The sequence below is a fragment of the Corapipo altera genome, unplaced genomic scaffold, assembly GCF_003945725.1.
Source record: "Corapipo altera isolate COAL_440 unplaced genomic scaffold, ASM394572v1 180, whole genome shotgun sequence".
NCBI lineage: Eukaryota > Metazoa > Chordata > Aves > Passeriformes > Pipridae > Corapipo > Corapipo altera.
In genome coordinates this window covers 4,966,477-4,991,473 of record NW_020884915.1, presented here as the reverse complement: position 1 = coordinate 4,991,473, position 24,997 = coordinate 4,966,477, and the positions used below count along the sequence as shown (strand labels likewise).

Genomic DNA, 24,997 nt, shown 5'->3' with positions numbered 1-24,997 from the left:
ATCTCTCTTTAATAGAAACCTTACACCATCTTCCAAAACTTATTACAGCTGCCTTCGGTATAAAATGAAACCTTAGAGAATGTTATTTAAAATGTTTTTTAGAAGTCAGTAGGCCTCATGTTTCATTTCTCCACATCAGGGTTTGATTTCCTTTGTGACCTTATTCTCTGCCCTTAAACAAACCAGAGAATGAGGCCTGAAACATCTTGGAAAAGTTCCTACTATGCCAGCATCAACACACGAAATGTGTTTAGTTTATCCTGATAGCCATCAATGATTTAATCCTTTATTGATGACTGTCAAACATTTCCTCTACCAAAAAAGAGGAGGCAAAGCCGAGAAGTAACAGCAGAGTTCTTACATTCTTAGTCTCAAATTCCTTTTGAAAAAATTGAAGTGTGTGCATATGTATAGGTGTATATGTATGGACGTTTGTAAAATCTCTTCTCTAAGGGTAAATGTGTTAAAAATAAACTTTGGTTGCCCTCCAACACGTGGAGCAATGATTAATGTTCATCAGCTCTCCCACTTCAGCAAAGGGGAATATTCCTGTGCCCACACAGGAGAACATAATCATCACCATGTAAATACAGCAGGGCTTCAGGACAAACCTGGAGTCCAAGGACCACAGGAAATAAACTTGGTATTGGGGGAAATAACTAAATATGAAGAAACTTCCACTAATTACCAATGACCAGGTTTAATTCTGTACAGTATCATAGCTTGGAAATAGTAATTTCAGGATGTTGTTCTGTCTTGCCTACTTCTCTGCAAACCCACACAAATCTAAGGACTCTGCTAAGCACAGGTACTGTCAAAGCCATATTCATAAATCTCACATCACTATTTAGCATTTAAAATACAAGCTGTACATTTGTAAGCAGATCTCATCACTCAAACAGCTAGTTACACTAATATTAGATGGAAACAGCATGTTCTTTTTTATTAAAGACTAGTAAAGGAAGTTGAAGTTCTCTTTAAAAAAATCTTAAAGGTTGGTGAAACTAATTTTATCATTACCTAATAATTACAACCAGGATCATCACTAAAATATAATGACCATATACACCTCTAGTTATTTAACTCAAACAATATTTTTATACAAAACAAGTTGGCAAACAACGTCATAGTGATTTCAATATTCCCCTTGTTCATTAATATTGAAGAACCACTTCAAGAAATAAATCCTTGCTTCCTGAACACTGAAATTTCAGTGTTCTAGTCTCATATTACAAAACCAAGACAAGAGCATATGCTGTAAAACAGAAAATCCCCCCCAGCATGCTTAATGCTGGATCCCACCTTAAGAGACAAACACCAGCTTGCTTTCTCCCCCTTGCAGCTTAGATACAAAACCAACATAACCACCATTTGAGGAATCAATTATTTACACAAGGCAGAATGGAAATGACTGCTCACGTGAGGACTATCACATTCAAGGCTACAAGCACCTAAATTTTACACCACCATAAAAGTGCCCAGGGCTTGAGCATTTCTGCTCACTTATCTACAGACAAACAGACTCGCTATCTGAAGAGGCAACGGACAAAGAGACCCTGCCCAAAGGCTTAGAGGAAACCATCATTTAGCCTGTTAATGTTAAAACTTCAGAATACTTTCCTCCAAGAGATAATACTACAGAGAATCCAGGAAAGCTGGAAAACTCCAAGTTTCCAAAGAAACTGGTACAATAGAAGGAGCTGCCCGGGAAGTTTCCAGCTCTGCAGGACACACAGAGATGGTGGGAGCCTGTCCTGCCACAGATGATGGAGGCAGAAGTGACTGAGAATGAGTACTGTAGCCTACACACTTAGCAAGGAGTGTTGAGAACTGGCTGTTGAAGAAATTGAAGCCCCCAAACAGATGATTCCTACAAAAGGGTATCATCTCTCTCCCATCCTTGGCTTTATCTCCTCCAGGTTTTTTTGCTGACCAGCTGCAGCCAACATGGAAGGGAAACCTGAGAGGAGAGAAACAGGAAAAAGTCATGATGCAATCATATGGAGGGTGAAGACTCTGGGGTATGGAGGTGGGTCACAGGGCCCAAACCCCACGTTTCACAGCCAAGAGAGACCAGAAGACACGATCCCACCGCCCCGGTCCTAGCGCGGGATGGAGCGACTGCAGGAAGAGAGGCTGCTCGCCAAGCACACTCCCGGAGGGAAGATGTAGGGCAGGGTTTGCTGCTGTCAAGAGGCCCAAGGGGAGTGTATTGTGACTGAAAGAGTGGCTCTGCTGCGACTGGAGTGCCTTGGCAGGGAGAGGAGACAATAACCCCGGAAGGGGTGAGCTCCGGGACCCTCGCGAGGCCAAGTCTCCTTAGCAACCTGGCTGTGCCGGGGGCTGAGAAGAGCTCCGGGAATTGTCTATCCAAGCCTCCTTGTCACCCTAGCACAGACAGTTCAGGACCTTTCACGGGAGCTAAAAGCCAGAACCAAAGCCCATTGAAGTCAGGGGGAACACTCACATGGAATTCAATGGGCTTTGCATAAGGCACCCGATTCATCTCAAAAAAAATGAAAACTACTCTTATTTTCTCCTTTTGAATGTGCTTGTTTCCTCTCCTTGCAAATGTGTGATTCAAGTGCAGACTAGGAAAATAAAAGCTGAATAGCAAATGCAAGACCAAGCATGAGTTCTGGGGACAACAGAGACATCCTCAGCTAAGGAGGGGGAGAGAGGGAGAAAAAGGTTACCTAATTCTTTTCCACAATTTTTAACTAGACACATTTATCAGAGTCTTTAATACCAGTTTTGAAATGTTACTGACTTCTAAGGACTCATCTTGATGGCTGCCACTGAGAAGCTACACAGAGATCCCTCAAACGATGACAATCAATAGCCCCTGGCAGAGTTTCTGTGTATTCAGTCATCACTGAATGAAAAATGCAGTGGTCCCAGTTGTTTCTCTATTAAATGAAAGCACAGACCTGCCATGCCCTCTTCTTCACTTACCCTGGTCAGCACAGCACCTTCAGCTCTAGTTGCTTATTCTGTCCAATTCCAAACGCAGGAAGTTTTCAGCAGCAGCCTGGACCCTATTTGGTGAAAACACTGCCCACTCCCAACCACCTTCCTCTGGATCCTGCAACATCTGTTGCTGTGGAAGATGCTAAATATTCTGTAAATTATGGGTCTCAAAAGCATCCTACAGCATTTTAGGCCAGAACTGTAATCACAGCCTCTTGTATTGGCTTTGGCTTAGCCAAAAAACTAAGCTTGACTGAACTTGTAAGATTGACTCTTCAGCCTTAAAAAAAAAAATAACCACAGCCCTTTTCATCATATGCTTGGACTGAAATATTCCTCTCCTGTGCTCCATCTTCACTGTTGATAGAGGAACATGTCAGTACATGGCTCTGTCCCCAGATTAACTGCAAGTATCCTCTTTTATCCCACAACATCTGGGAATTACCTTGGGAGATATTTTAGGGATGTACATGGTGAGCACCTGACACCTCATGCCACCCAACTGACCCATGGACCTCATGGAGTGGGAAGTCAGTGTCGTCACCCCTCTCTGGGACACCCAGAGTCCCCTGCCCATGTCCTCTTCCAAAATGGGATTACCAAAACTGCTCCAACAAAAAGTGCAGTTCTACAGTAACTTTTCAGGTGATTTAACCTGGAGGTGACAGGAAGGTGAAACCTCTCTCAGGTATAGCTCAGCTTCCCACAGGACCAGTGCACCTCAAAGCTGAAATATCAGAAGTGGCACTAATGACTATTTCAGTCATAGTCTGGGGGAACAGCTCTCTCTATCTCTGCAAGCCACTCTGTCTCTGTGCTCCCTTTCTGGCATCCCCTATGAGACTGTACATGTATGTACTATTATTGCTGGCTCTGATGATGATTTTGGTGGTGTGGACACCTACTACTGGATGAGAGCACTTACTAAAGCCACAGGGCCAGCCACAGGATATCAGTCCCTGATCACTACCTATTTGGGCTAAATATCAACCATTAAAAGTAAAGATTGTAAGGTTATCAATCTCTCACTGTTCAGTGAGTAAAGACCTCCAGGTTTCTATCCTGTGCTAGCTGACGGCAAAGGAACCAGAGTTTGCAAGGAGAAACACAGGTACCACCATCTTTCATGAAAGATCCCATCTACACAAGCTGCAAATCAGTTCACAAGCACTCAGAGGCTGGATTAATTATTGCTCTTGTTGAGGTGAGTCCCAGGAACAACTCCAGCACGAGGAACTGCAACTCAGGTTTCTCTATAAATCCAGCATTATCCAAGTTCACACAAAGGACCCAATTTGAAACTAACTTGCTCTCCATACCCCTAGGTGGAGTGGCATAGGAGGGGTCTAACCAAACAGATGTCAGTCCCCACAGGAATTTCCTCCTTCAAGGTAGCTCTGTACACATGGGCCAAGCTAAACCTTCGCTTCCTCTCCCCAGCACAAAGCAACTGTTTATGGGGGCCTGTGCTCTACGAAATGCTGGAAGCAAAACACTCCTAATTCCACTGTTTTGCTCCATGGTGTGGAGGAGTAAGGCTGAGTGCTGGCTGCTCTTTCAAAAAATCAGAAACAACCAAGCAGGTGTAGGCAAAACACCTCTGCTAATTAATGTCATACGCTAGATACACCCGAGCCAGGAGCTGAGCAGCTTCTACCAGCTGCACGTCAGTTTGGGTTTCTTTCTGCATAACATGAAGCACTGCATGTTGTTTATGGCCAATTCAGAAGTGCTGCTGAACTGTCATGTTCTATTTATAAGTACATAGATACACACCCCTCAAATCATTGCTTCCTAGGTAATTTATATACGATGAGGTAGCGCCTGCAGCAAGTTAGGGACAGTGCTCTCTTCCTAAACCCTGCAAAATCAGAAGATGCTGTAAGGTTAGAAGGAATAATGTGTCACTGTCATAAAACACTAAGAGATAAAGACCATCCCTGGTAAGAACACTTGATAAAGAACAGGGGCCTCTCAGGCAGACTAACAGAACAGCTTATGGATCAGACCAGCATAACCAGTACTGATGATATCACACCTTACAAATTTTGGCATCTTTTACCAGTGGGCATTAGCCAACAAATGTCCATGCTGCTCAGTGTTCCAGTACAGCAGGAGTCTCCATGTATAGCATTTCCTATTGGCCCAACACTACTTGAAGAAGCCACCTCAGTGGCCAAGATCTCAAAGGGGTATCGCTGCAGCTGGAGCTCCTGGCCCTCTCAAGTGAACCTGGCACAGGGATCTGCTCCTGCAGATGGGAGTGAGGGGCCAACATCCATAACCACTTTCTCAACTCCCTTTGTCCTCTAATTTAGAAGCCTCATATAAACTTGAGGCATTTCTTTCTGCTGCTGTGTCACACACTCCATCATTGCTAACAACTGGGCTCCAATATCCAGCTCTGCTCTGTGGACAGTACCCAGACAGCAGGGAACCAGACTCCATATATTCCCTGATGTCACTGAATACTTTCTCAAGAAACTGAGAACATTGCAGCACTGACTATTAAAGAATTTTAATGCTAAAGATTAAAATTTTGTCCCATACATCAGAAGCAGACCCGTTTGCTACCCCACAGTAAAGTCTCTGCTCCCCCATCCAACCTCCTTGTGATACCCAAACCCTCCTACTCACCAAGGTCAGTCAGGTAAAAGGCAGTGCCTTTTTAAAATCTTCACAGAAATTAATCAGGTGTATTCAAACTCTTTGTCCTTGGCTTCACCACCTTCACCTCCAATTTTAAGTAATGGCACTTTCTCAAGCAGGCACAGCTCCCACTGATGTTATCCCATCTGTCTCCTTGGATAGCTCTACAGCATAGCTTCAGCTCACTGTCCTACGTGCATTTTAGCTAAAAATCCATCTTTGCACACCTTTACAGCAGAAGTGCATCTGCACACCTCTTTCCCATATGGCAGCAAGCCGAGGAAAAAGAAAGTAAAAAAACCCACTGATGTCAGTGAAAACAGTAGGGGTGGGGGGAAAAAAAAAAAAATCACCATCAGAACTAGTTAGAAGCTGTTCTTTCAAATCACACATATATCTGAGGGTTAAAGAGACAGGAACATTCAGCAAGCCCGGGGCTAAGGCAGGTAACATGAATGTTCTTGTTTTAAAACATGAAATTATCAACAGGGTTTTGAGACCAGTTTGTCCTTAAAGCAAAGCCCTATTGTCAGGCTGACACAGCATGGGTTTCATCAGCCCCATGGAGCAGAAAAAGTTGTAGCAGCCAGAGTTGTACAACAGTAATCTTGAAGTTGCCTTGCAGTATCCCTCACACAGTGCAGGCACATAAGCAAAAGCTTCATACATGTCTGAACAAAGGGCAGAGAGGCCTTATTTTAGTGTGAAAAACCATGGGAAACAGAACAATGAGGAGCTAAAATTTTCATTGAAATTCTTTTCAGTGTACCCTAAAAGAAAAAGGCTACGAGAGACTATGAAAAACAGCTTGTGACTTCTCACAGACAAGTGGTAAAATTTTATTGTTCTGGCTGTTTCCAGAGAATGCATTAATTTTTACACACAGAGATATCATCCTTTGTACTGTGCACAGCTCCCAGCACTCAGCTGCTGGATAATAAGCAGAGACAATGCTGGGTCCAGCATCACTGGACTGGGCCCTCCAACAGGCTCTGCCAAAGGTTTACTGTATGCCTGGCAAACAGCATCTCTCCCACAGGGATGATGTCCCTCTTCCAGCTGCAGTGGGTTTAACTCACCAGTGCACCCAGTGATGCCATAAAACACACAGGGGGAGTTATTATTTCTGTTGTTATTGTGACCTGACTGCACATTTTTCATCCTCCAAATTTCCTTTCCTGAAAACAGCTCTGCCTTTAAAGTAAAATGGAAAAGATTATGTAAAGCTTTAAAAGCCCTCTTGTATTTCTATGCTTCTCCCCCCTTCCCTTACACAGCACACTTGCTCTATTGAGCAATGCAGGTGTGAAATTATTGGAAGGACTGCGGAATTCGCCGTTTCCCAGCTCCCTGCCAGGCTGACTGACCATAACCACTGTGCAAACTCTTGGGGCAGGAGAACCTCCAGCACCCAGAATTTCAATGATCTGTGCTGGGTAATCCTGGCTCAGCTTCAAGATATGTCGGTGTCAGATCTCACTCAGGCTTTGGGTTTGTCTTCCCTGGTGATGAAGTTTGTCATCACGTGGCCCCACGTCAGGAAGGGAGACAACCCTCCCTCAGCATCACATTCACTTCTACAACACACAGTCCATAACCTCTTCTAAACATTGGACCAGATGCTGAAGATGACTACTCTTGGGAAGACCCTGACTATACACATCCATCATTATATTTCCAATAAATCCAGGTAAAGTTCTCAAGATGCAACAGCGTTCAGAGAAAGCACTTAGGCTGGCCATGCTTGGACACAAACTTCATGCTCCAAAACAAGGAAGTTTATCTGTTAACTTTCTGCAGTTCTTGACCTCTCTTCTTGTCCTACTTCTGGCCAGGGTAGAGTTAATTTTCCTCCTAGTAGCTGGTATAGTGCCGTGCTGGGATTTAGGATGAGAATAACGTTGGTAAGACACTGATGGTTCAGTAGTTGCTGAGCAGGACTGACACTAAGTCAAGGACTTGTCAGCTTCTCATGCTGCCCTGCCAGCAAAGAGGTTGGGGGCACAAGGAGGTGGGAGGGGACACAGCCAGGACAGCTGCCCCCAACTGATCAAAGAGATATTCCAGCCAATATGTTGTCATGGTCAGGGTATAAATGGGGGAAGAGCTGGTCGGGAGCTGCTGCTCGGGAACTGGCTGAGCACCTGTCAGCTGGGGGTGAGAAACTGTTTTTCATTTGCATCACTTGTATTTCTTGGGGTTTATTTCTCTCTCTCTTTTAATTATTTTCCTATTCGTTATTATCATTATATTTAAATTATTGAACTGTTCTCATCTCAACCCATGAGTCATCTCACTTTTCCCTCCTGATTCTCTCCCCCATCCCACAGACAGGAATAAGCAAGCAGTTGCATGGGGCTTAGTTGCCAGCTGAGGTTAATCCACAACACTTCTGCACCCCCATTTTCCTGCCTTTCAGCACACACTCTGAATGGACTTCTTCCTACAAAGCAGAGAGCCAGGAATACCATCACCAGCCTCCGGCTGAGCAGTGCCAGAGCTGCTTTCTGAGAAAATGTCACTGAAGAGTGGGGGTGAGGAAGAAGGTGGTCATTTGTTGGAATATTTATCCAAATTTAGGCACAGGTATGTTCACAAACACTACAGGTAGTACATTAGCACAGGTATCAAAGGAAATGCACATTTGAAACCAACTGGTGCAATGAAATTTTGTTGCTCTGTAATGCATATAATCTAAACAATGGCAGGAAGGATGCTGCAGATATAAACAATTAACCAATGCATGGGTATTCACTTGTAAATGCAGAATACATGAACAACTGATGCTTTGATCACCTAACCTGTGATGGTGATTAAAAATCCCTAAAAGTATACATATAATTCTAGACTTTCACAAACGTCTTGTAAAAATAGTAGACTGCCTTTATTCCAACTAATACGGTCATGTTGAGTTCTTCCCTCAGTTCAAGTTCTGACAGCATCAGTGCTTTACTTTCATGAACAGTTAAAAATTACAACTTATTCATGTTACCTTTAAAAGAGCAATCTGAAAAAAGTAAACTCAATATTTTATATTTACAGAGCAGTTCAACATTCAAAAGTGTTTAACAAACTACAATTTTTTAATGTGCCTTTTTTATGTTTAAGTGGAACAACTGCTGTTGAAGCTGCACCATGAGAACAGTAGCAATCCAAAGAGCACCTGATGGCTTAAAATGCTCAAAACCCTGCAAATCACAGCCACCTCTGGATTTCAGGTCACACAATGGTTTGCAGAGCAGTGAGAGGAGAGGATACAACACAAAAGGTTCTAAGTGTGACCTGTTGGGTTTTTATTGGACACAGAATTTCACTGTGTGAAATGAATTTCACAGAAATTTCACAGAATTTTACTGATTTTTCCATGCTTTGGTCCTGTCAGATCTCTCACCCTCTTACCTACAACCCTCTGACAACCTGATCTCCCCAACCCTTAATGATTTTTTCCTCTCCTGGATTGTAAATACAATCCACATCCCTCTGTGCTACATCTCTTTTAGTCCCAGTTTTATCCCCAAAATCACCAGTGTGGTGGTCTCAGGATTTATGTCAGCCACCACCATTGCAGCCAAAGGGTTGTCTCCCCAATGCCTTTTCTCTCATGCTTGGGACAATAAGAAGAAATATAGGCAAAACCTCCTCACTAATTAGACAGATATGATTAATAACTTTGTGTTTGCCTTTAAAATGGTCCATTTATCTAATCTGTACCAGTTCATTTGCAGCTTTTTTGTATTTTTTACAAGATTTATGCCTTTTTATTTTCAAGAGGACATAGCTTTACCAATTTACCGCCAATTACACTGCCATTTTTTTTCACTAATAAAATCGTTAGAAAAGCCTGGATGAGGTCAAAAAGCCCCTCTTATTAGGCACAGACATTGCTTTTGACACATGCCAACTGCAGATTTAACAAGGCACCAGTCTTGTTTGCATCTTCAGACAACTCCTGCAAATTCCTACTTGCATTTCCACGAGTAGGATACTGCACAAATTAGAAGGCATGATTAAAAATTATAATAACAGAGCTGAAACAATATCCTGCTCATCACTCATCAAAAGAAAGAGAAATACCTGCCTTGGGGCTGTAATAAGACAGAAAGTGGGACAGGGAGACCAGTCCTCCCCAGCAGACTCTGCAGGAAGCATTCCAAACATGACAAATTCACTGTTCACCCAGCAGATGAAGTAATGACACTAGTATTTGTCCATAAAATGTAATTTAGCCAGACTACTCCACTGAAATCAGAAGCTTTAATGCTATAAAACCACGGGGTTAGAATATTTTTACCTTATTAAGAAAGCAGGGGGGGAGGACCCATAAGCTTTTATTTTCCCTTAGGTGAACCATCACACTGTGGGCTTTGTTTCCAGGAGCAAACCACCGCAGCCCCCAGAGCCGAACAATTTGCGTAATTCCTTCTCAGATGCACACACACCTTGCCAAAAAGCCCGGTGCCAGGTGTAAAGTCCACACACTTATCAGTACACTCAATAAAACCATCTTCCCTCTCTCGGCCTAACCAAATCCCTGGGCAAGCACCAGGGCTGGATTCCTTCGTGCCTCCTGTCCCTGTCTCATCATGTCCCGCGCCGGGGGTGAAGACATCAAGCCAAAGCTTGTCAGTGTGAAGGAGCCAGTCAACAACTACAAACACATCTGCCAGAAACGCAAGTTTAGGCTTGGTTGTAATACCTACACTTCACTCCTGCCAGACATCAGTGATGCAACGTCCCAGGCATGTATTTAGTTGGTGTCAGTTCCTTTTTCGCGTGTAACCCGAATCCTAAAGGCAACTCTTTGGAAATCAAGGAACGAACTGTAGTTAAGTCGAATTAATTCCGAGCTTTATTTCGACAAAACAAGGCCCAGCTAAAGGCAAACAACAATACATATGTTTTTATGAATTAAGGAATGACAAAATGGAAACATGTCTTTTAAAAAAAGTATGTGCTCATGCCACGTTCACAGCTAGAGACTGTGAGAGCGCATGAAAACCCAAAAATAAAACTTGACTAGAAACAAAGGCAAAAGTTTCCCCTTCTGCCTAGACCAGGGGAAATAAAAACAGTGAAGTACCAATAGCAAAATGTCGATTCCACTTTAATCAGATTTTTAACAACGTGCTATAAAAAACAAGAATAAAATTCATCCTAGAGCTCTAAAACCTCCAAGAGTTCAGAACAAAAGTGTTTTTCTGCACAGCCCATCAGTAAAATCACTCATACATGAGATTTCTGAGGCACAAGTTTTAAACTGAGAGGCATTTAAAATGCTTTCTGGATGACAAGTTACTCTCACACTGGTTTTATATGAAAATACGAGTTACTGCTAAGGGACAACTGTGTTGTACTCTGCCACCCCTGGAGCTCACTCCTCAGTAACAAGAGCCAAAGGCATGGTTATTAGGCAAACGAAAAACTGGTCAAAGCACAGTTAAACTGGCTGCAAAAGGACTTCTTTAGATAAAAAAAATGTATTTGTGGTATATTCATTTTCATAGTAAACAGCAGGGTCATCCTATAGATTTTTGGAAGATGTGTCGTGCTATAGCAGCTGCTTACAGAATTCAGTAAATGAGGTAACACAGGGAACTTCATCTGAACCCAAACCATCTTTTGTCTCCCTGGATGATGCCATTAAATAGGGCAGAAATGGCTACCTGCACTAGGACTGTTCAAAGCCCAACCTTTCTTCCTTTGCCGTTGAAATACAAATTCAATTAGTTCCTCCATGCTCAAACAGAGCTGCCGCCGCTGAAATTGTACTCCAGCAATAATTGCAATCCAAGAGTGATCTAATTATACACAAGTCTCAGTGGCTGCATTCCCACGTTGCTTCCTGCAACCCGGATTCACTACAATGCAACTCATAAGCGAAAACCACATCGTTTTCGGTCCCTCTCCCTTAAGACTGCACGACTTTATATACATTTAATGAGAATGGAGTTAGTCTATTAGTAAGCTTACTATAAAAATTCAAGTTTCTACCTACTGTTAAATACAAGGGAAGAGAGAGGCACTTCAGCTGCATGTAAAAGACCAGCTGATGGGCTAAACCATACAAGGGAAAGAACATTCTTTTAATTAAGGTACTGGATTAGGATTCAAAGACCAGCTTTACTTTTTGGCTCTGTCGCCAGCTTCCTGTGTGACCCAGGGCAAGAAATTTCATCACTCCCCAGCTCGGGTTTTCATCTCTAAAATGGACAGTGACATTTCCTTCTCCCTGCCTTGACGCATTTCAGTTGTAAGCAATTACTGTGCCCTGGCACAGTGCCTTGGACAGTAAGTATCCAATATTAATTGAAGCCTCTGGGTAGTTCTCCAATAGAAAAGCTAAAATCGACTCCTCTCCCTTTCCCAGAGTCCTCAAGGAGTTTTGTATGGCCACCATTTGCTACTACTGCAACCAAACACATTTAACCCCCGAGCAAACAGCCTCCTTAAATCCCTGTTTGGAAACGGAGCAGGAGGAAGAAAAAGGCCATTGATTGGGGTATCCCAAACATTTAAAGAATAACTCTGTCCAACCTAGAACATCCTGGCCAACGTGAATGGGCCATTCCCTGCTAACACAATCACTGTGCACAAGTATTCTGTGCAATAGAGAGGCTGCCAATGACTTGCTGCTTTTTTCTTCTGTGTTTTCTATTCCCATTGTAAAAAAAAAAAAAAAAAAATCAGTGCAAGGGTTTTGCCAGGTTTGTAAGTTTGAACAAGACCATCTGAGCTGACTCTTTAAAGAGTTCTTGCAAGTAATTACAAGGTAAAAACGAGAATACTTCACACCTACATTTCTGACTGAAAACTTCTCAGCCCTGCTGGCTCCAGGCTTTTAATTGTCAAAAGAGTTCAAGGTTTGGAAAGTTATTGGCATATTCCTAACTAGCATTGTGTCACTATTTGGCACGATTTTTCCTGGGATACCTCCCAACTCTGTGACATAATCAGAGGGTTCTCTACATTACACCATATAGTCAGATGCTCATGTTAGAGTAATATGTTACCATGTTTAATACCATTTGCTATTACTTACACTTAATCAGCTCTGGAACCAGTTAAACCATATAGGAAAAGTAATTTCAGAGGCTTTCAACTGACAGTTTTCTACACAGAACTTGACCTAAAATTACGACCTGAAGTTTGTAAGATGCGGTCTGCATACGCAAGTGCCTCTAAACAAACATTCATAACTCTCCACGATCTTGTGGGAACTGAAAATTCATATGAAAACAGGAAAAAAAAAAAAAGGCATAAAATTGACTCTGTAGAACTGTCTCAACTAGAAAAACCGTCAGAGTTTCCCCTTCTGGCCAGCTTTAATTTACTGCTTCAGCAATTTTATGCTCCACAATTACTGTAAGCTTTCAGCTACACAGAAATGGCTGAGCTCTCAAACATCAATCCCCTTTAGTTTAAAAGTGGTATCTCAAGAGACTCACACTAAACTCAACCAAAGTATCTTAGGGTGCACCTTCCCATACACGGGTTTGCAAAGTAAACTATCAGTTACACCCCAAATTAAATGAAAAAAAGGCAGTAAAATTATTAAATATCCAGGACTCCAAAATGCAGGTGGTGACTTGCAAAAGTAATTTCTGGACTTCTGGTTTCATGTCCCACAAGACCCAAGCAAGGTCCTCTGGGTGCCATCAGCTGGGTACCCAGCACCTCAAATCACGAGTCACTTCTGAAAAGCCTCATTATTTACTTTTCTGCCTCTCTATAGGAAAGGACTAGACATTTAAATAAATGACATAATCCTTACTACCATTCCATTCATTCATGCAGGTTGCTATAATTTACCACGAGAAAAAATAAACTTCTGCAAAATGTTCCTCAATGGAAGACATTCAGAAGGCTCAAAGGGGGAGAGGAGGTGAGAAGGCTCCTGACAAATATTTGCTCAAGTGACCGCATCACCCATGAACACATTTGCTTGGGTGAAGAAATTTATGGTCAACAAGAAACACGCCAGAGTGGGACGGGAAAAAGGACGGGGGGGCAGAGAAAGGGAATTTTTAACCAGTTTCATTTCAGAAAGGACAGGTTTTGAGTGGAGCTTAGACCCTGGCAAGCCCACGGCAGCAGCCTGTGCCCTCAGTGAGGTGGTCAGCAGAGAACCACATCATGCAGAACACAACTTCCCACCTCCTCCAGCAGCCGTTGCTGCTGCACCCTCCATACACTTTGTTTAAACAAGTGTTCAAACAGAAAATAGCTCTGCCAGTCACTCAGTTCACCTCAACCATACCCATAGCTCACTCTACACCAAGGACGACAGAAATATCGCCAAGGCTATGAAAATCCTCACTGCTTTCAGTGTTGACTACCTAAAAACCAAGTAGAGGTGAGCTGGGTGGTTCTCCGTAGGCTTAAATGTATGAGGGTTGGTGGTAAGGTTTGATGGTAACCCCATCACAAAATGATCCTTCTTCCTCCTCTGCTCCATAAAGGTTGCCTCTCCTCAGCATTTTCACAGGGAACCTTTTCCTTTCTTGCTGCCTGAGAAGCTGGCACTTGTTTTCTTTTGGATTTGGGGGTTTCCGCAGATTTAAGTGGCCTCAGACAAAATAAGACGCTACTTTTAAAGACCAGCCAAAACAATGCAAGGGATGCATTTTTACTCACGTAAAACCAATGAAGAACTAGGGAAATGAAAATTTTGTCATTCTTTTAGTCATATAAACCCAAACTCACATTCTCCACAGGGAATGTATGGAGTTGCGCCGTCAGTCACCAGCCAAAACCAGCTTACAGAAATCAAATTAATTTTTGCTTTCAATACTGATTAATCAAAAGTTCTATTCACGGAGCTTGTGACGCTCAGATCACCTCACAAAGCTGGAGAGAGCAAAGCCCATTCAAGACATGCTTCAGAAGCCGTAGCTCAGATCCCCAAAGGTCCTGCCAGCAGATCCTATTAGAACCCATTACTTGTGGACAGAAATGCCTTCAGAGTCAATAAAATTGCTCACACCCATCCAGGCTAATCAACACGAGCAGAGGTGAACAGAAATGGTTTCTGAGATTTCAAGCCCTAATTTAGTTAAGCACTTAAATAAATATCTGCAAGCCTTATTAAAGTCAACAGGATTTGGGTATTAATAAGTTAACATTATTAAGCATGTGTTTAATAGTCCTGCTGAATCACAGCTTTGCTACTACATAAGACTTCACACAGCTGTTTAGAATTTGTCCTCAGGTAAAACACTTCTCCACAATTTTTATCATCTGTGTTTCTGGGACTGCTCAGAGCCCACACAACAGGCTACAGTCAGATCTCTCTTGGACTGCTGTGAATTCAAAGTACCTTTCCTGAAGCTCCAGATCTGCTCTAGCTTCACCAAATTCAACATCTAGCTTTTCATTAAAAAAAAACCAAGAAAAATCATTTCAGCTATAATAACAGCAATCTAAAGGATTGCTCGATGGTTTTCATAACCGCAGTTATTAAAACTTGTGTTAGTACAACTGTGAAAGTAATAATTAAATTGTAATACCGACAATTAAAATTGCATCAGCATTTCTTATTTAGTTGTCATGGTAAGCTTGTAGGTGGATATTAGACATGGATATTACACCTCTGCCAAGGCATGGGCAGATTAGTCCTACAGACACGAGTGAGACGGGTGAATATATAAAGTTATGTAGCAATTGGCCGTGTAGTGAAATCTTATCTTAGGAATAATGTGAAATCACCTCCAAAATTAATGAAAAATGCACCAGCTTAGTTCTAAATGTTTTAATAGAGGAACTCATCAGTGAGAACCAATGAGTGTTCCACGTGCCAGCTGTACTCACCCACCACGTCGAGGTGGTACGTGTGGTTGATGGAGCCGTACTGGTTTTCCACGATGCATGTGTAGTTCCCTTTGTCTGATGGGACCACGCTCTCCATGATGAGACTCCAGTGCTGGTTACGGACCTGGAGGGTGGAAACAAGAGATGCTGGGATCTTCACTAAGGCACAGCTTCACCCTCCCCACCTCCACAGTTCCCCGAATGGTTAACCCCGTGTAATCCACATCTAAAAGCCTCTTCTGTGCTCGTTCAACCATTCTGGACACTGAAATTATTTATGCCTGAGCTGGGACAGCACGGCTGCAGCAGTGAAAGCTTCCACATGTTCTGCTATAAATTTCCCTGGTCCCTGCTCTGAGCACTGCACACATCGGTGCACTCTCAGTCCTGCTGAGGATGGCACCAATTAGCAGCACTTGTCGTATTGGACTTTACCTTTCAATCCACTCTAAAGTGAATTCACACCCTCAGGATATTTCCCATCCGTCTCCAAACAATCATCTGATACTAACTGGCCACCAGCAATATAGGATGGATATGATCCCTTAACATCTACGTCTCCATCTTTCCCTAATAGCTCAATTATGCACCTCGGGTTTTGGAGATACAGAGTACTGAGGAGTGATGTTTGGGATCCCTCCCCCAGACACATGGAGCAGACAGACCTCTTGCTGAGGTCTTTCTTGAGAAAGAAATGAAGACGCTGCCTCATGAGAAACGTCTGAAGAAAACACCCATGGAAAGGGAGCATAAGGATATACATTTATCTCACACAATCCTCCTCAGACAGAATGCACTAAAAGTGCTGATTCTGTTCCCATTTGAACTCAAAAGGAACACTGGCACTGGTCTCACAGAAAATAGGATCCACCCCAATACTGGAAGGATACAGAGTCATCCGGAACACATATATTTCCTGCATCATAAGTTGGCTCCCAAAATGACCTTCTGCTGGCGACCGACTAATCCCTTGTTTTAGCATTACATTTCTGACAGAGCACTCAAAAAGTTTAACATCATGTAGCTGTAAGGTACAACGTTTCAATTGCAAAGTACATATTTCAGCAAATGGAATAAAGTACAATCTGGTACAGTCATTTTAATCAGCCAAATGGAAAGTAGTAGTTCAGTGTAGAACACCAGAAAAATTTATGGACCATTCAGTGACACTTCCAGTAACCATACGTTCTTAAAACATCATTACAACCATAGCTCTGAAATCCTGCTTCGTGCCTGACTATTGTGTAGGTCCTTATCCAGCAGGAAAAGGCTGCAAAGGGTTGCATCCCAGTGCCAAGAGCTTAGCCCTCACGCTTGCTGGAGGCAGAAGTGCCTTAAGTTCAAAGCCTGGAAGAAAAGTTCTTTCTGTCAGAGGCTCCTGGCTTTCCTAGTTCCCCCAACTAGTAATTAGCTCAATATCTCAATATTACTATTATTGCTGAGTCATGGGCTAATAATATTAGCTAAGGATTGACCATTTGGGCTTTGAAGAGTGAAGAAAGTACAGACAAGACTCCAGCAGCAGTTGAAGAACACGGGTGTTAACCTAATGTCAGGGCACTGTGTGACACAACCTCAAAACTGCCAGACCTGACTTAAGGCCTCCCTCCTCAGCCCCTCCTTTTGATGGCACACATGAAAACTACATATTGATTTTTCTTCCCACTATGAAGAACTAAGGAACAAGTTCATAAAGCCAAAAAGAGTTTATCAGTGTTATTTTAATGTCTCGTCATTCTGCTAAGCAACCTTGAAAGTCACAGTTTGGGTCGGGAAGAATCACTGTCATAAACAACTGGTAAATAACAAATACAACAGCTACATGTTTTTGATATTTTACTTCTTTATGAGTTATTTTGAAGGAGACATGGTCAAAGTGACCCGAACTTTTGCCATTGCAAGTTAAAACACACTTCTTGGAATCAGAACAAGTGTTTTTAACCGATTTGACTGCAAAACAGGAAGAACAGATCATGGTTCCACAAAAGTTAAAACAAAATAAAAATTAGTAACTGCAAGTCGTTAATCTGATAGGAAAACACAAGAAATTGTTTAGCATTCAATAAGAAAATGTAACTAACTTACCGACACAAGTGGATATACCGGATTGCAAAATTAAAAAGTATTTGTGCAATTCCCCTTCCAGTAACTCCAATGAGCAGAGATAATATCTTTATAATGAAACAACAGCTTAAGCCACTTCAGCTTAAGCTAAACAACTGTTGTAGAGGCCCAAAGCAGTTGTGACACATTGTCACACAACTGGATTTATGCCATGGCTCTGGATTCAACTAGATTCAGCTTGTTGGTTTAGTGCTTTCCAGAAACAAGTGCAGCATTGCAAAGCCCACACAAACTCCCCTTTGTTGGGGACTTCTGCCCTCTCTCTTTTTTTTCCCCTATCGCTTTGCAAAACCCATTTTCATGTTTTATCTGTGCTTCATACCCAAAAATGGTACTTCATCTGCAAGAAGACTGAGATAATAAATATAATCTCAACGTGTTTTTTTCCTAACCAGTTATGGACACTTCCAGCAAATTACTGACATGTTTTTTTGGCAAATTTTCTCCATCAAATTTTTAACCAATTCTTCCAAACAGCTCTCCAAAAGATTAAATATTTAAACTAGGTTTTCAATACCAAATGCATACTACTGCACCCTTAAGACATAGCTTAGGGGTTGGAAACTTTAACTGGAAATAAAATGCCAAGAAATATTGGTCAGAAACCTAAGAAGGGGTAAGGAATTTTTCAAGGAAACGTTTTGCTTTTGGAGTATCACATAAAAAATAGTGGACAACTCTGTTTAGTCTTAAAATATGTGTCTTCATTGAATAGATAATGTCATGAAAAGTTGCCACTTATTGAAAATTGTCTCCTTTTTACTAATTTTTAACTAATTTCAAAAGAAAAGGATTAGAAACCACAATACAACCCTCCCTAAAATCAGCACAGTTCAGACATATAGTGGTACTGCTCAGGTAAAGAGAACAACTGCAGAACATCCCTGCAAAAGCCATGGGCTTGTGCAGTTGTTCCTGTAGTCAGAATTGTCCTTACTCTGTATTTACCTGGTTGAATTTAAATGTGTATAAGACGACTGCAGTGTTATCAAAATGCATAGGTGAAAACACACACCTGTTAAAGCTTAAACAGTAACAGTTGATAGAAGTACATTTGTTTTCTGGGTGGTGTACAGGAAAGTAAAGGCTCCTCTGATCTCTCATAGAGGATTTAGATTATTACCTCAAAGAAACTATAAAATGCCTTTAAAGGCATAAGCAAGAGCCATCATCACTTCAGAGGTAGGTATAAAAAAAAAAGGCTAAAAGGGATTTAGACATTCAAAAACTGATCATATTCTCCTCACTGTAAGAAATTTGGGCCTATCTTGAAAAATCGTAAAAGGATCGATTTTGAAATTCACCACCTAGAATTAGTCACGGTGGAGGAATTTCACTCTGGAAGCTATCTTGGCCAGCACATACACCCTCCTGCTACCCTGCCTGAGTGCAAATTGACTCAAGACATTCCTAGTCAGAGGGACAAAGTGCTACAGGCCACTATCTGATTCCGATAAAGACAATACAAGAAGAGATTTCTCAGCTCAAGGCGGCAGGAAAGAGGTGGCTGGAGGATTAGTGGAAAGATTCATGTTTTCTTTCCCTTTGCTTTGTCCCTTCAGCCTTCAAGGGGATGACTGTCTCTTCCAAAAGGAGACATCAGATATGGCCAAGTTTGGTTCCAGCTGTTGTAGTCACCCAAAAAGTATTATATCTCCACAGGAATGCTTTACAGAGAGCAACGCCCAGACTCAAGACAAACTCGCGTGCAGGAATTATCATGGGTTGCTGTGATACCTCCCTGAACACAGACCAACACAGATGGACTCAGTCCTTCCTGAGGATTCCTTCCTGAAAGGTTTGTTGGCATAGTGGTGTCAAGAAAACACAATTCTCTCTTTATTCTGATATAATTTTGAATAAGCCCACAGTGACTTCATCCTGTCCCTCTAGTAAGGTTCAGGATGCAGGTTCCAGAAGCTCTGGAGACCTCACTCTTCAACACCCATTCACTGAAAACAAGCTTTCATCTTAAAACATGACTATTCAAAATGACAAAATATAGAATATACAGAGATTTGGTAGAGTTGACAATGATAAGCAAATCCTACCAGATAATTTAATGTATTTCTGAGCAACAAGAAAGCCTAAAACCCTCAGTGGTATCTCCTCTTTTTTGACTTTAGACTAAAGAGATGTAAGAAGTTACAATATATAATTAAAGGTATAGACTTCACTAACCCAGTTGGCTTTAGACACAGGCATCCGTGTTTTTTTCCCCAGAGTACACACACACCTAGGAAATTGTATACATTTAATACATACGAACAAATATTTCATTTGTGCCACTTAATGGGCACAAATCTAAATGATCTCTCCCTAACAGAGGACAGCAGTGCCAGCATGGAGCCCCATAGGGGCTGATTTACTCTGCCAAAGGTCACCCTCCCAGAGACCAGGCACCTCCATCCTGCCTCTCCAGACACACATTTTCCTTCATGGTTTTCAGGAGTGATATCTGCATTTCCCCTTCATAAGATGCAAAGTGTTAATAACGTCCTAGTTAGTACCAGAGCAGTTACTATTATTTTCCAAGACGGGATTAGTTTGGTTGGGTTTGTTTTTTTCTTTAATTGGCTTTTTTTGGTTTTGTTTTTTAAAAAAGCACCGAGACAGGCAAAAAAAAATCACTGTACTGGAGCCAATTCGTTAACACTCCACAGCGTTATGAAAGGCAGAAGGTGTTGCCAGGTGTACACTCTTAACCAACAGTAATTTATGGTGTAAGCAAACATAGATGGAAAAGTCTACTTAGATAATTAGCGTTCATGTGGGGAGATTTTCTGGGCTCCGCTCTCCACTAACACAAATGTTGGAAAAACTGACACTTTCTGCAGTAAATCCAGCGAGAGAGGAAAGGAGACTGAGGCTTGTCCTCCTCTGCACTGGAAAACAGATTTATTTTTTTTTGCACCAAGTGGCATCTGAATCAACAGCACACAAAGCAATACAACCCTTGGCTCAATCGAGCAGCACCCCAAAAATACTGCAATCGTGGGGGTAAGGCAGCAGGGGACAGGGGAGCTCAGGATTCAGTCTTGAGCTCACCACATTGCCCGACAAAAGTTAACTCCTGTCTTAATGACCATTACAAATTGCTCTGAGCAGCTCAGCAGGAGTTCTAGGCTGTGCCTTACAACCGTGACACGAGGTGACTACCTTGGAAACTTCTCATCTTTGGAGAGAAGTTGCTGAGGTGTCGGGGACGTGAGCAAGCCGCTGACAGAAGATCTGCAGAAGAGGTTCAAGTAACTCAGAAATGCAGGGCAGGGTGGTGAGTGCTTGGACAGCAATTTGCCATCAAAGTCACGCATTCCCATTCCTTGTGAGGAGCGGGATAAGATGACCCAACCCTGACTTCTGACCTGACCCAGGCAGATACCAGGAGGTTAAAGGTCCGTGCACTAATACACAGTTGGCCTCCCTAAAACTCTCTCTTAATCAGTAACCACCAATTTAGAATAAGACATCTAATCTGAAGCTGTTTAAAATTCAAACAGACCCTTCCAAGTAATTGCTGCTACTTTCCCTCAAACTCTTCTTCCCATTTCAGTTTCACAGACCATAAACCCTATAGAAAATAATAACTTTTGACTTCCAACCCTTCCTTTATTAAGCTGCCTACACTCACCAGAGTGGATGGCCAACAATGCAGCCGAAAATGAACAGAGTAAAAGAGTCTTAACCTGCTCTGTAAAGTCAGTCTTTAGTTTTCCAAATAACTCTCTATAAATAATCCTTAGCTGCACTGCTATGCTACAAGCTTGAATTTCAGAAAAAAAAACAAAAAATACAGAATTGGTGCTCAGTAACCGCCAAAGAAACCACTCACCCTTCCCCAGAAGAAAACAACTACTGTTTTTTGCTTCCACGTTTGATCCCAGGCCATTGAAAGATTTTCTGTCGACTTCAGCAAGTTTTTAGGTTTGGATATTTTTTTTGTTGTTTTGTTTGAGTTGGTTTGGTTTTGTTTTTCTTTTTTTTTTACAGCCTTGGTAAAGAACAAAAATTACAAAACCACACCATGAGACCTTACCTTATACCCGCCAATACGATGCTCTTGCTTAAACTCTTTCCCGTTTTTCAGCCACCGCATGGTCGGTGTTGGGTTTCCCATCGCTGGACAACGAAACTTGACGGTGTTGGCTGCTGGTACAGCGTGTAGCCTCTTCTCCATTTTGTCTGTATGTGTCCAGTAAGGTGCCCCTGTTTCAAAGAGACACATCCAGAAATATCAGTACTGGGAAACCGAGCCCCCTCTCCAGTCGCTTCCACAGGCAAAGCGCTTCACGCGTTCATTTGAAGTACAATTTAGCAAGAGTTGCCAACAAGAAATCATGTTGCAAGTGTCAACCAGAGTTTTGTAAAGGGCTCAGTCTGCTGCTATGAGTATTTAATTCATGACAAAATTCCAATAATTAGCCATAGATAACCTTTGTTTTGTGTACGCCAACTAAGACAGAGGGACCAAGTTTTCATCGGACACTTCTGACCTCAAGTTGAGTTACTGTGAGTGCTCAGCAAACTCTGAATTCTTGGACATCAGAAGGGAAGCCGGACAGAGCAGGACAGAAGATCTGTTGGAAGCATCATCCTTCATCTTTCCCCTTCTTTTAGAAGGGGGATAAGCATACCTACCTGTTAGACAGCACATCAAAACTTACAGTGTGTGACGCCAAGGTGAACTGTGCTGTTAGTGTCACAGAAACCAGTGAAATATATTTACAACTGGAAAATGTTTCTGAAATCTTAACCAAAGAGGAGGAAAAAATGAGTAAATGTGGATCAGCAAAACTCAGAAAAAGCATTTATCATTTTGCAGGGATTTCCCGCTCTAATGAGCCTGTCAAAGTACAAACACTCACTGACGTCCAAAAACATGGCATGAAATGAGAGTGTCTCTCTCAGCCCAGCGAAGTGATCATTTTTCCCAAACCCTGACATGGCTCTCCTGGCTCTCACTCCCTCCTTGCCATGCTCTGGCCCAGCCTGTGCCCACATGAACAGCATGAGAAGCACATGGAAAACCCCTCCCTCATCCAGGTTCTTAACTGTTTGTTGTGTAGCAGTAGAGGAAACACAGCAGAACAGAACATACAACTACCCATCCTGTTTTTACCCCTCCAAGAAGTAAATCTGGATCGAGACAAAGGTTATCCCATGCTCTGGATCCATGAACCACTTCAGCTACATTTCACAATGTCTTCGTGGCACTGCTTCAGTCATCTCACCATAGCAGTTTAAGAAGTTAAATATTCAAGATCTGTTTAATAGTAGGAAACATTAATTTCTTTTACAATGGAGTTTTCCTGAAGCAAATCAGATTAGCGTGGAATTTTTAGGACTAGAGGGGTCCAGAAAAATAACTCCAATTCTCTCAGCCTTGTTTCATTTCCTTCATTAGCAGCCCAACACTCCACTATAAATAAACTCTTCCGTTCCTCAAATATTTATAGCAGTTCTTACAATCAGTGCAAACTCACAAATCCTGCTACCCCCCTCTCTAAATAAAAATACAGCTGGACAGAAAATACAGGAATAAATCCTTTAACAACATCTCTCTCAGCATAAAGAAAACATTCTAAAAGCAAGTCTTATAATGATGCTAGAAACGATAAGTGTTTGGGGTTTTTTTTTTGCCTGAAGTGGCAATTAGTGTTAAAATTAATGAAGTAGAAAAGCAAAGCAAATTTGTGCATGTAATCAAAATAGAAAATCAGGTAACTATTGAAAATTTAACTGCAACACTAAGAAATTGTTACACAGACTAAAGTGAATTAGGGATGCAAGGAAAATCACTGTTAACGTTATTTGCTAAAAGCAGGATCACATTAAAACAACAGAAGACTTTAAACAAAGCCAACCAGAGGAATTAACTACTACAGGCAAAGCCCAAATTACATTAGAAAAGGCAAAGGCAGAATTACATGCTGGTATTGATGGATTAAAAGGCCATTTTCTGTGGACTGCTAAACATCTTCCACTGGGCAATGCAAGGCAACCACTTGCTCCCACAACTCCCACAAGGGCAAAGCAAACTGGGGCAGGTCCAAGACAGTCAACCATCCACACAAGTTATATCAGCATCTCAGACAGAGCAGAGGGCTCACTTCAGACTCCAGATGGGTGATGCCAACCCAGCAACTCCGCAGTCAGCACGGTCACCTCCCATCACATCCGTCACATGCACCTTCTCACAGGGACAGGGCATAAAGAGCTTGGATGCAGCTACTGGCAAGCACAGCCTCTGAGCCACAGGCTCCAAAACTGGCCCATGGCAGTGCACAGGCTGGATGGACCAAGCTCTGGGGAAGCTCCCATCAGGGTGCAGACTGGGACCAGAGTACCAGAGTCGGTCAGGATAGAGCCACCTGCAGCCCCCCAAACAAGGCTGCTCCATGCAGCCAGGTTTCTACTGCATTATAGTGCAACTCATCCTCTGTTTTTCTTATAAATAACTATCCTTTCCATCAACCCCTCACCCTTTAAAAATCTGCCCCTGGAAAAGCTCCAGTAAGACTGGCACTCAACGAATGCCCAGGGAGGAAAATCTATGGAAGAGGTGGGTGCAGAAAAGAACCCAGGAAGATGCAGGCATGAATGAATAGAAGCAGCTCGGTTTTGTACCACAGAGAGAGGGGGGAAAGGAAATAGAGCAGACTAGGAGAAAGGATTCTGCTTGGAAAGTTTCCCCTTGCACAATCCTCAGCATAACCTGCAATGCTCCTGAATTACAAGTCAGCTTGGAGAAAAGCATGCAGACATCACATGTGGAAAGTGCCATCTGAAAATGCTTCAAAACATCTTAGGTTTTTCACTAGGAAGCAGCAACACAGACTGGGCAGCTCCTCAGTAGGTTTAAGGGAAAAGCAGAAAAGGCAGTAACACCTACAAAGCATCACAATCACCCTCAATTTGTGCTTTCATGCAGTTGATCTGATTAACACACAACATTTCTCTTTATAGATTAACTCATCACAACCTAAAAGCACCTTTTTATTGCTTCTCTTTTTCCTTGAGAGGAAAACCACCCAGACTCACTAAACCAATAATGAACATAGTTAATGAGTGGATACCACCAAGTGCTGACTCCTCTCACAGACCACATCTATCACATCCCATGTTTGCTACCAGGACAGGTGGAAGGAGGGTAACACCCCTGCTAAAAGTTCACAGTAACAACAGGGCAGACTCCAGCACGGAGAAGTAACGAGCAGCAGGGGAACGGGTGGGAATTGCTGATTGCTTTTAGACTTCTCATTAGCGAAGAAAATATCCTGCTGACCCACACTGCACTCCACTGCAAAGACATTACATCTAATCAGCCAAATCTCCTGCATGTGAAATTGAAATTAGGAAGCCCAGGGGACCACTTCACTTCAGGACTCTTCAATTTTTATTTGGACTTATCTAACACAAAGAAATACAAAAGTAGTCAACTCCAAGC

At 42.3% G+C, this 24,997-nt stretch overlaps 1 protein-coding gene across 8 annotated transcripts in view; it reads right to left on the bottom strand.

The window, feature by feature from the left end:
- The window catches only part of FGFR2 (fibroblast growth factor receptor 2), an 82,991-nt gene that overhangs the window by 32,808 nt on the left and 25,186 nt on the right, over nucleotides 1–24,997 (bottom strand). For all 8 annotated transcript variants that reach the window (XM_027655206.1, XM_027655207.1, XM_027655211.1 and 5 more), the window contains 2 exons: nucleotides 21,587–21,756; nucleotides 15,427–15,550 (listed from right to left, as the gene is read on the bottom strand). In XM_027655206.1, the coding sequence (XP_027511007.1) occupies nucleotides 15,427–15,550; nucleotides 21,587–21,756 (294 nt within the window). The remainder of the gene's footprint in view (nucleotides 1–15,426; nucleotides 15,551–21,586; nucleotides 21,757–24,997) is intronic.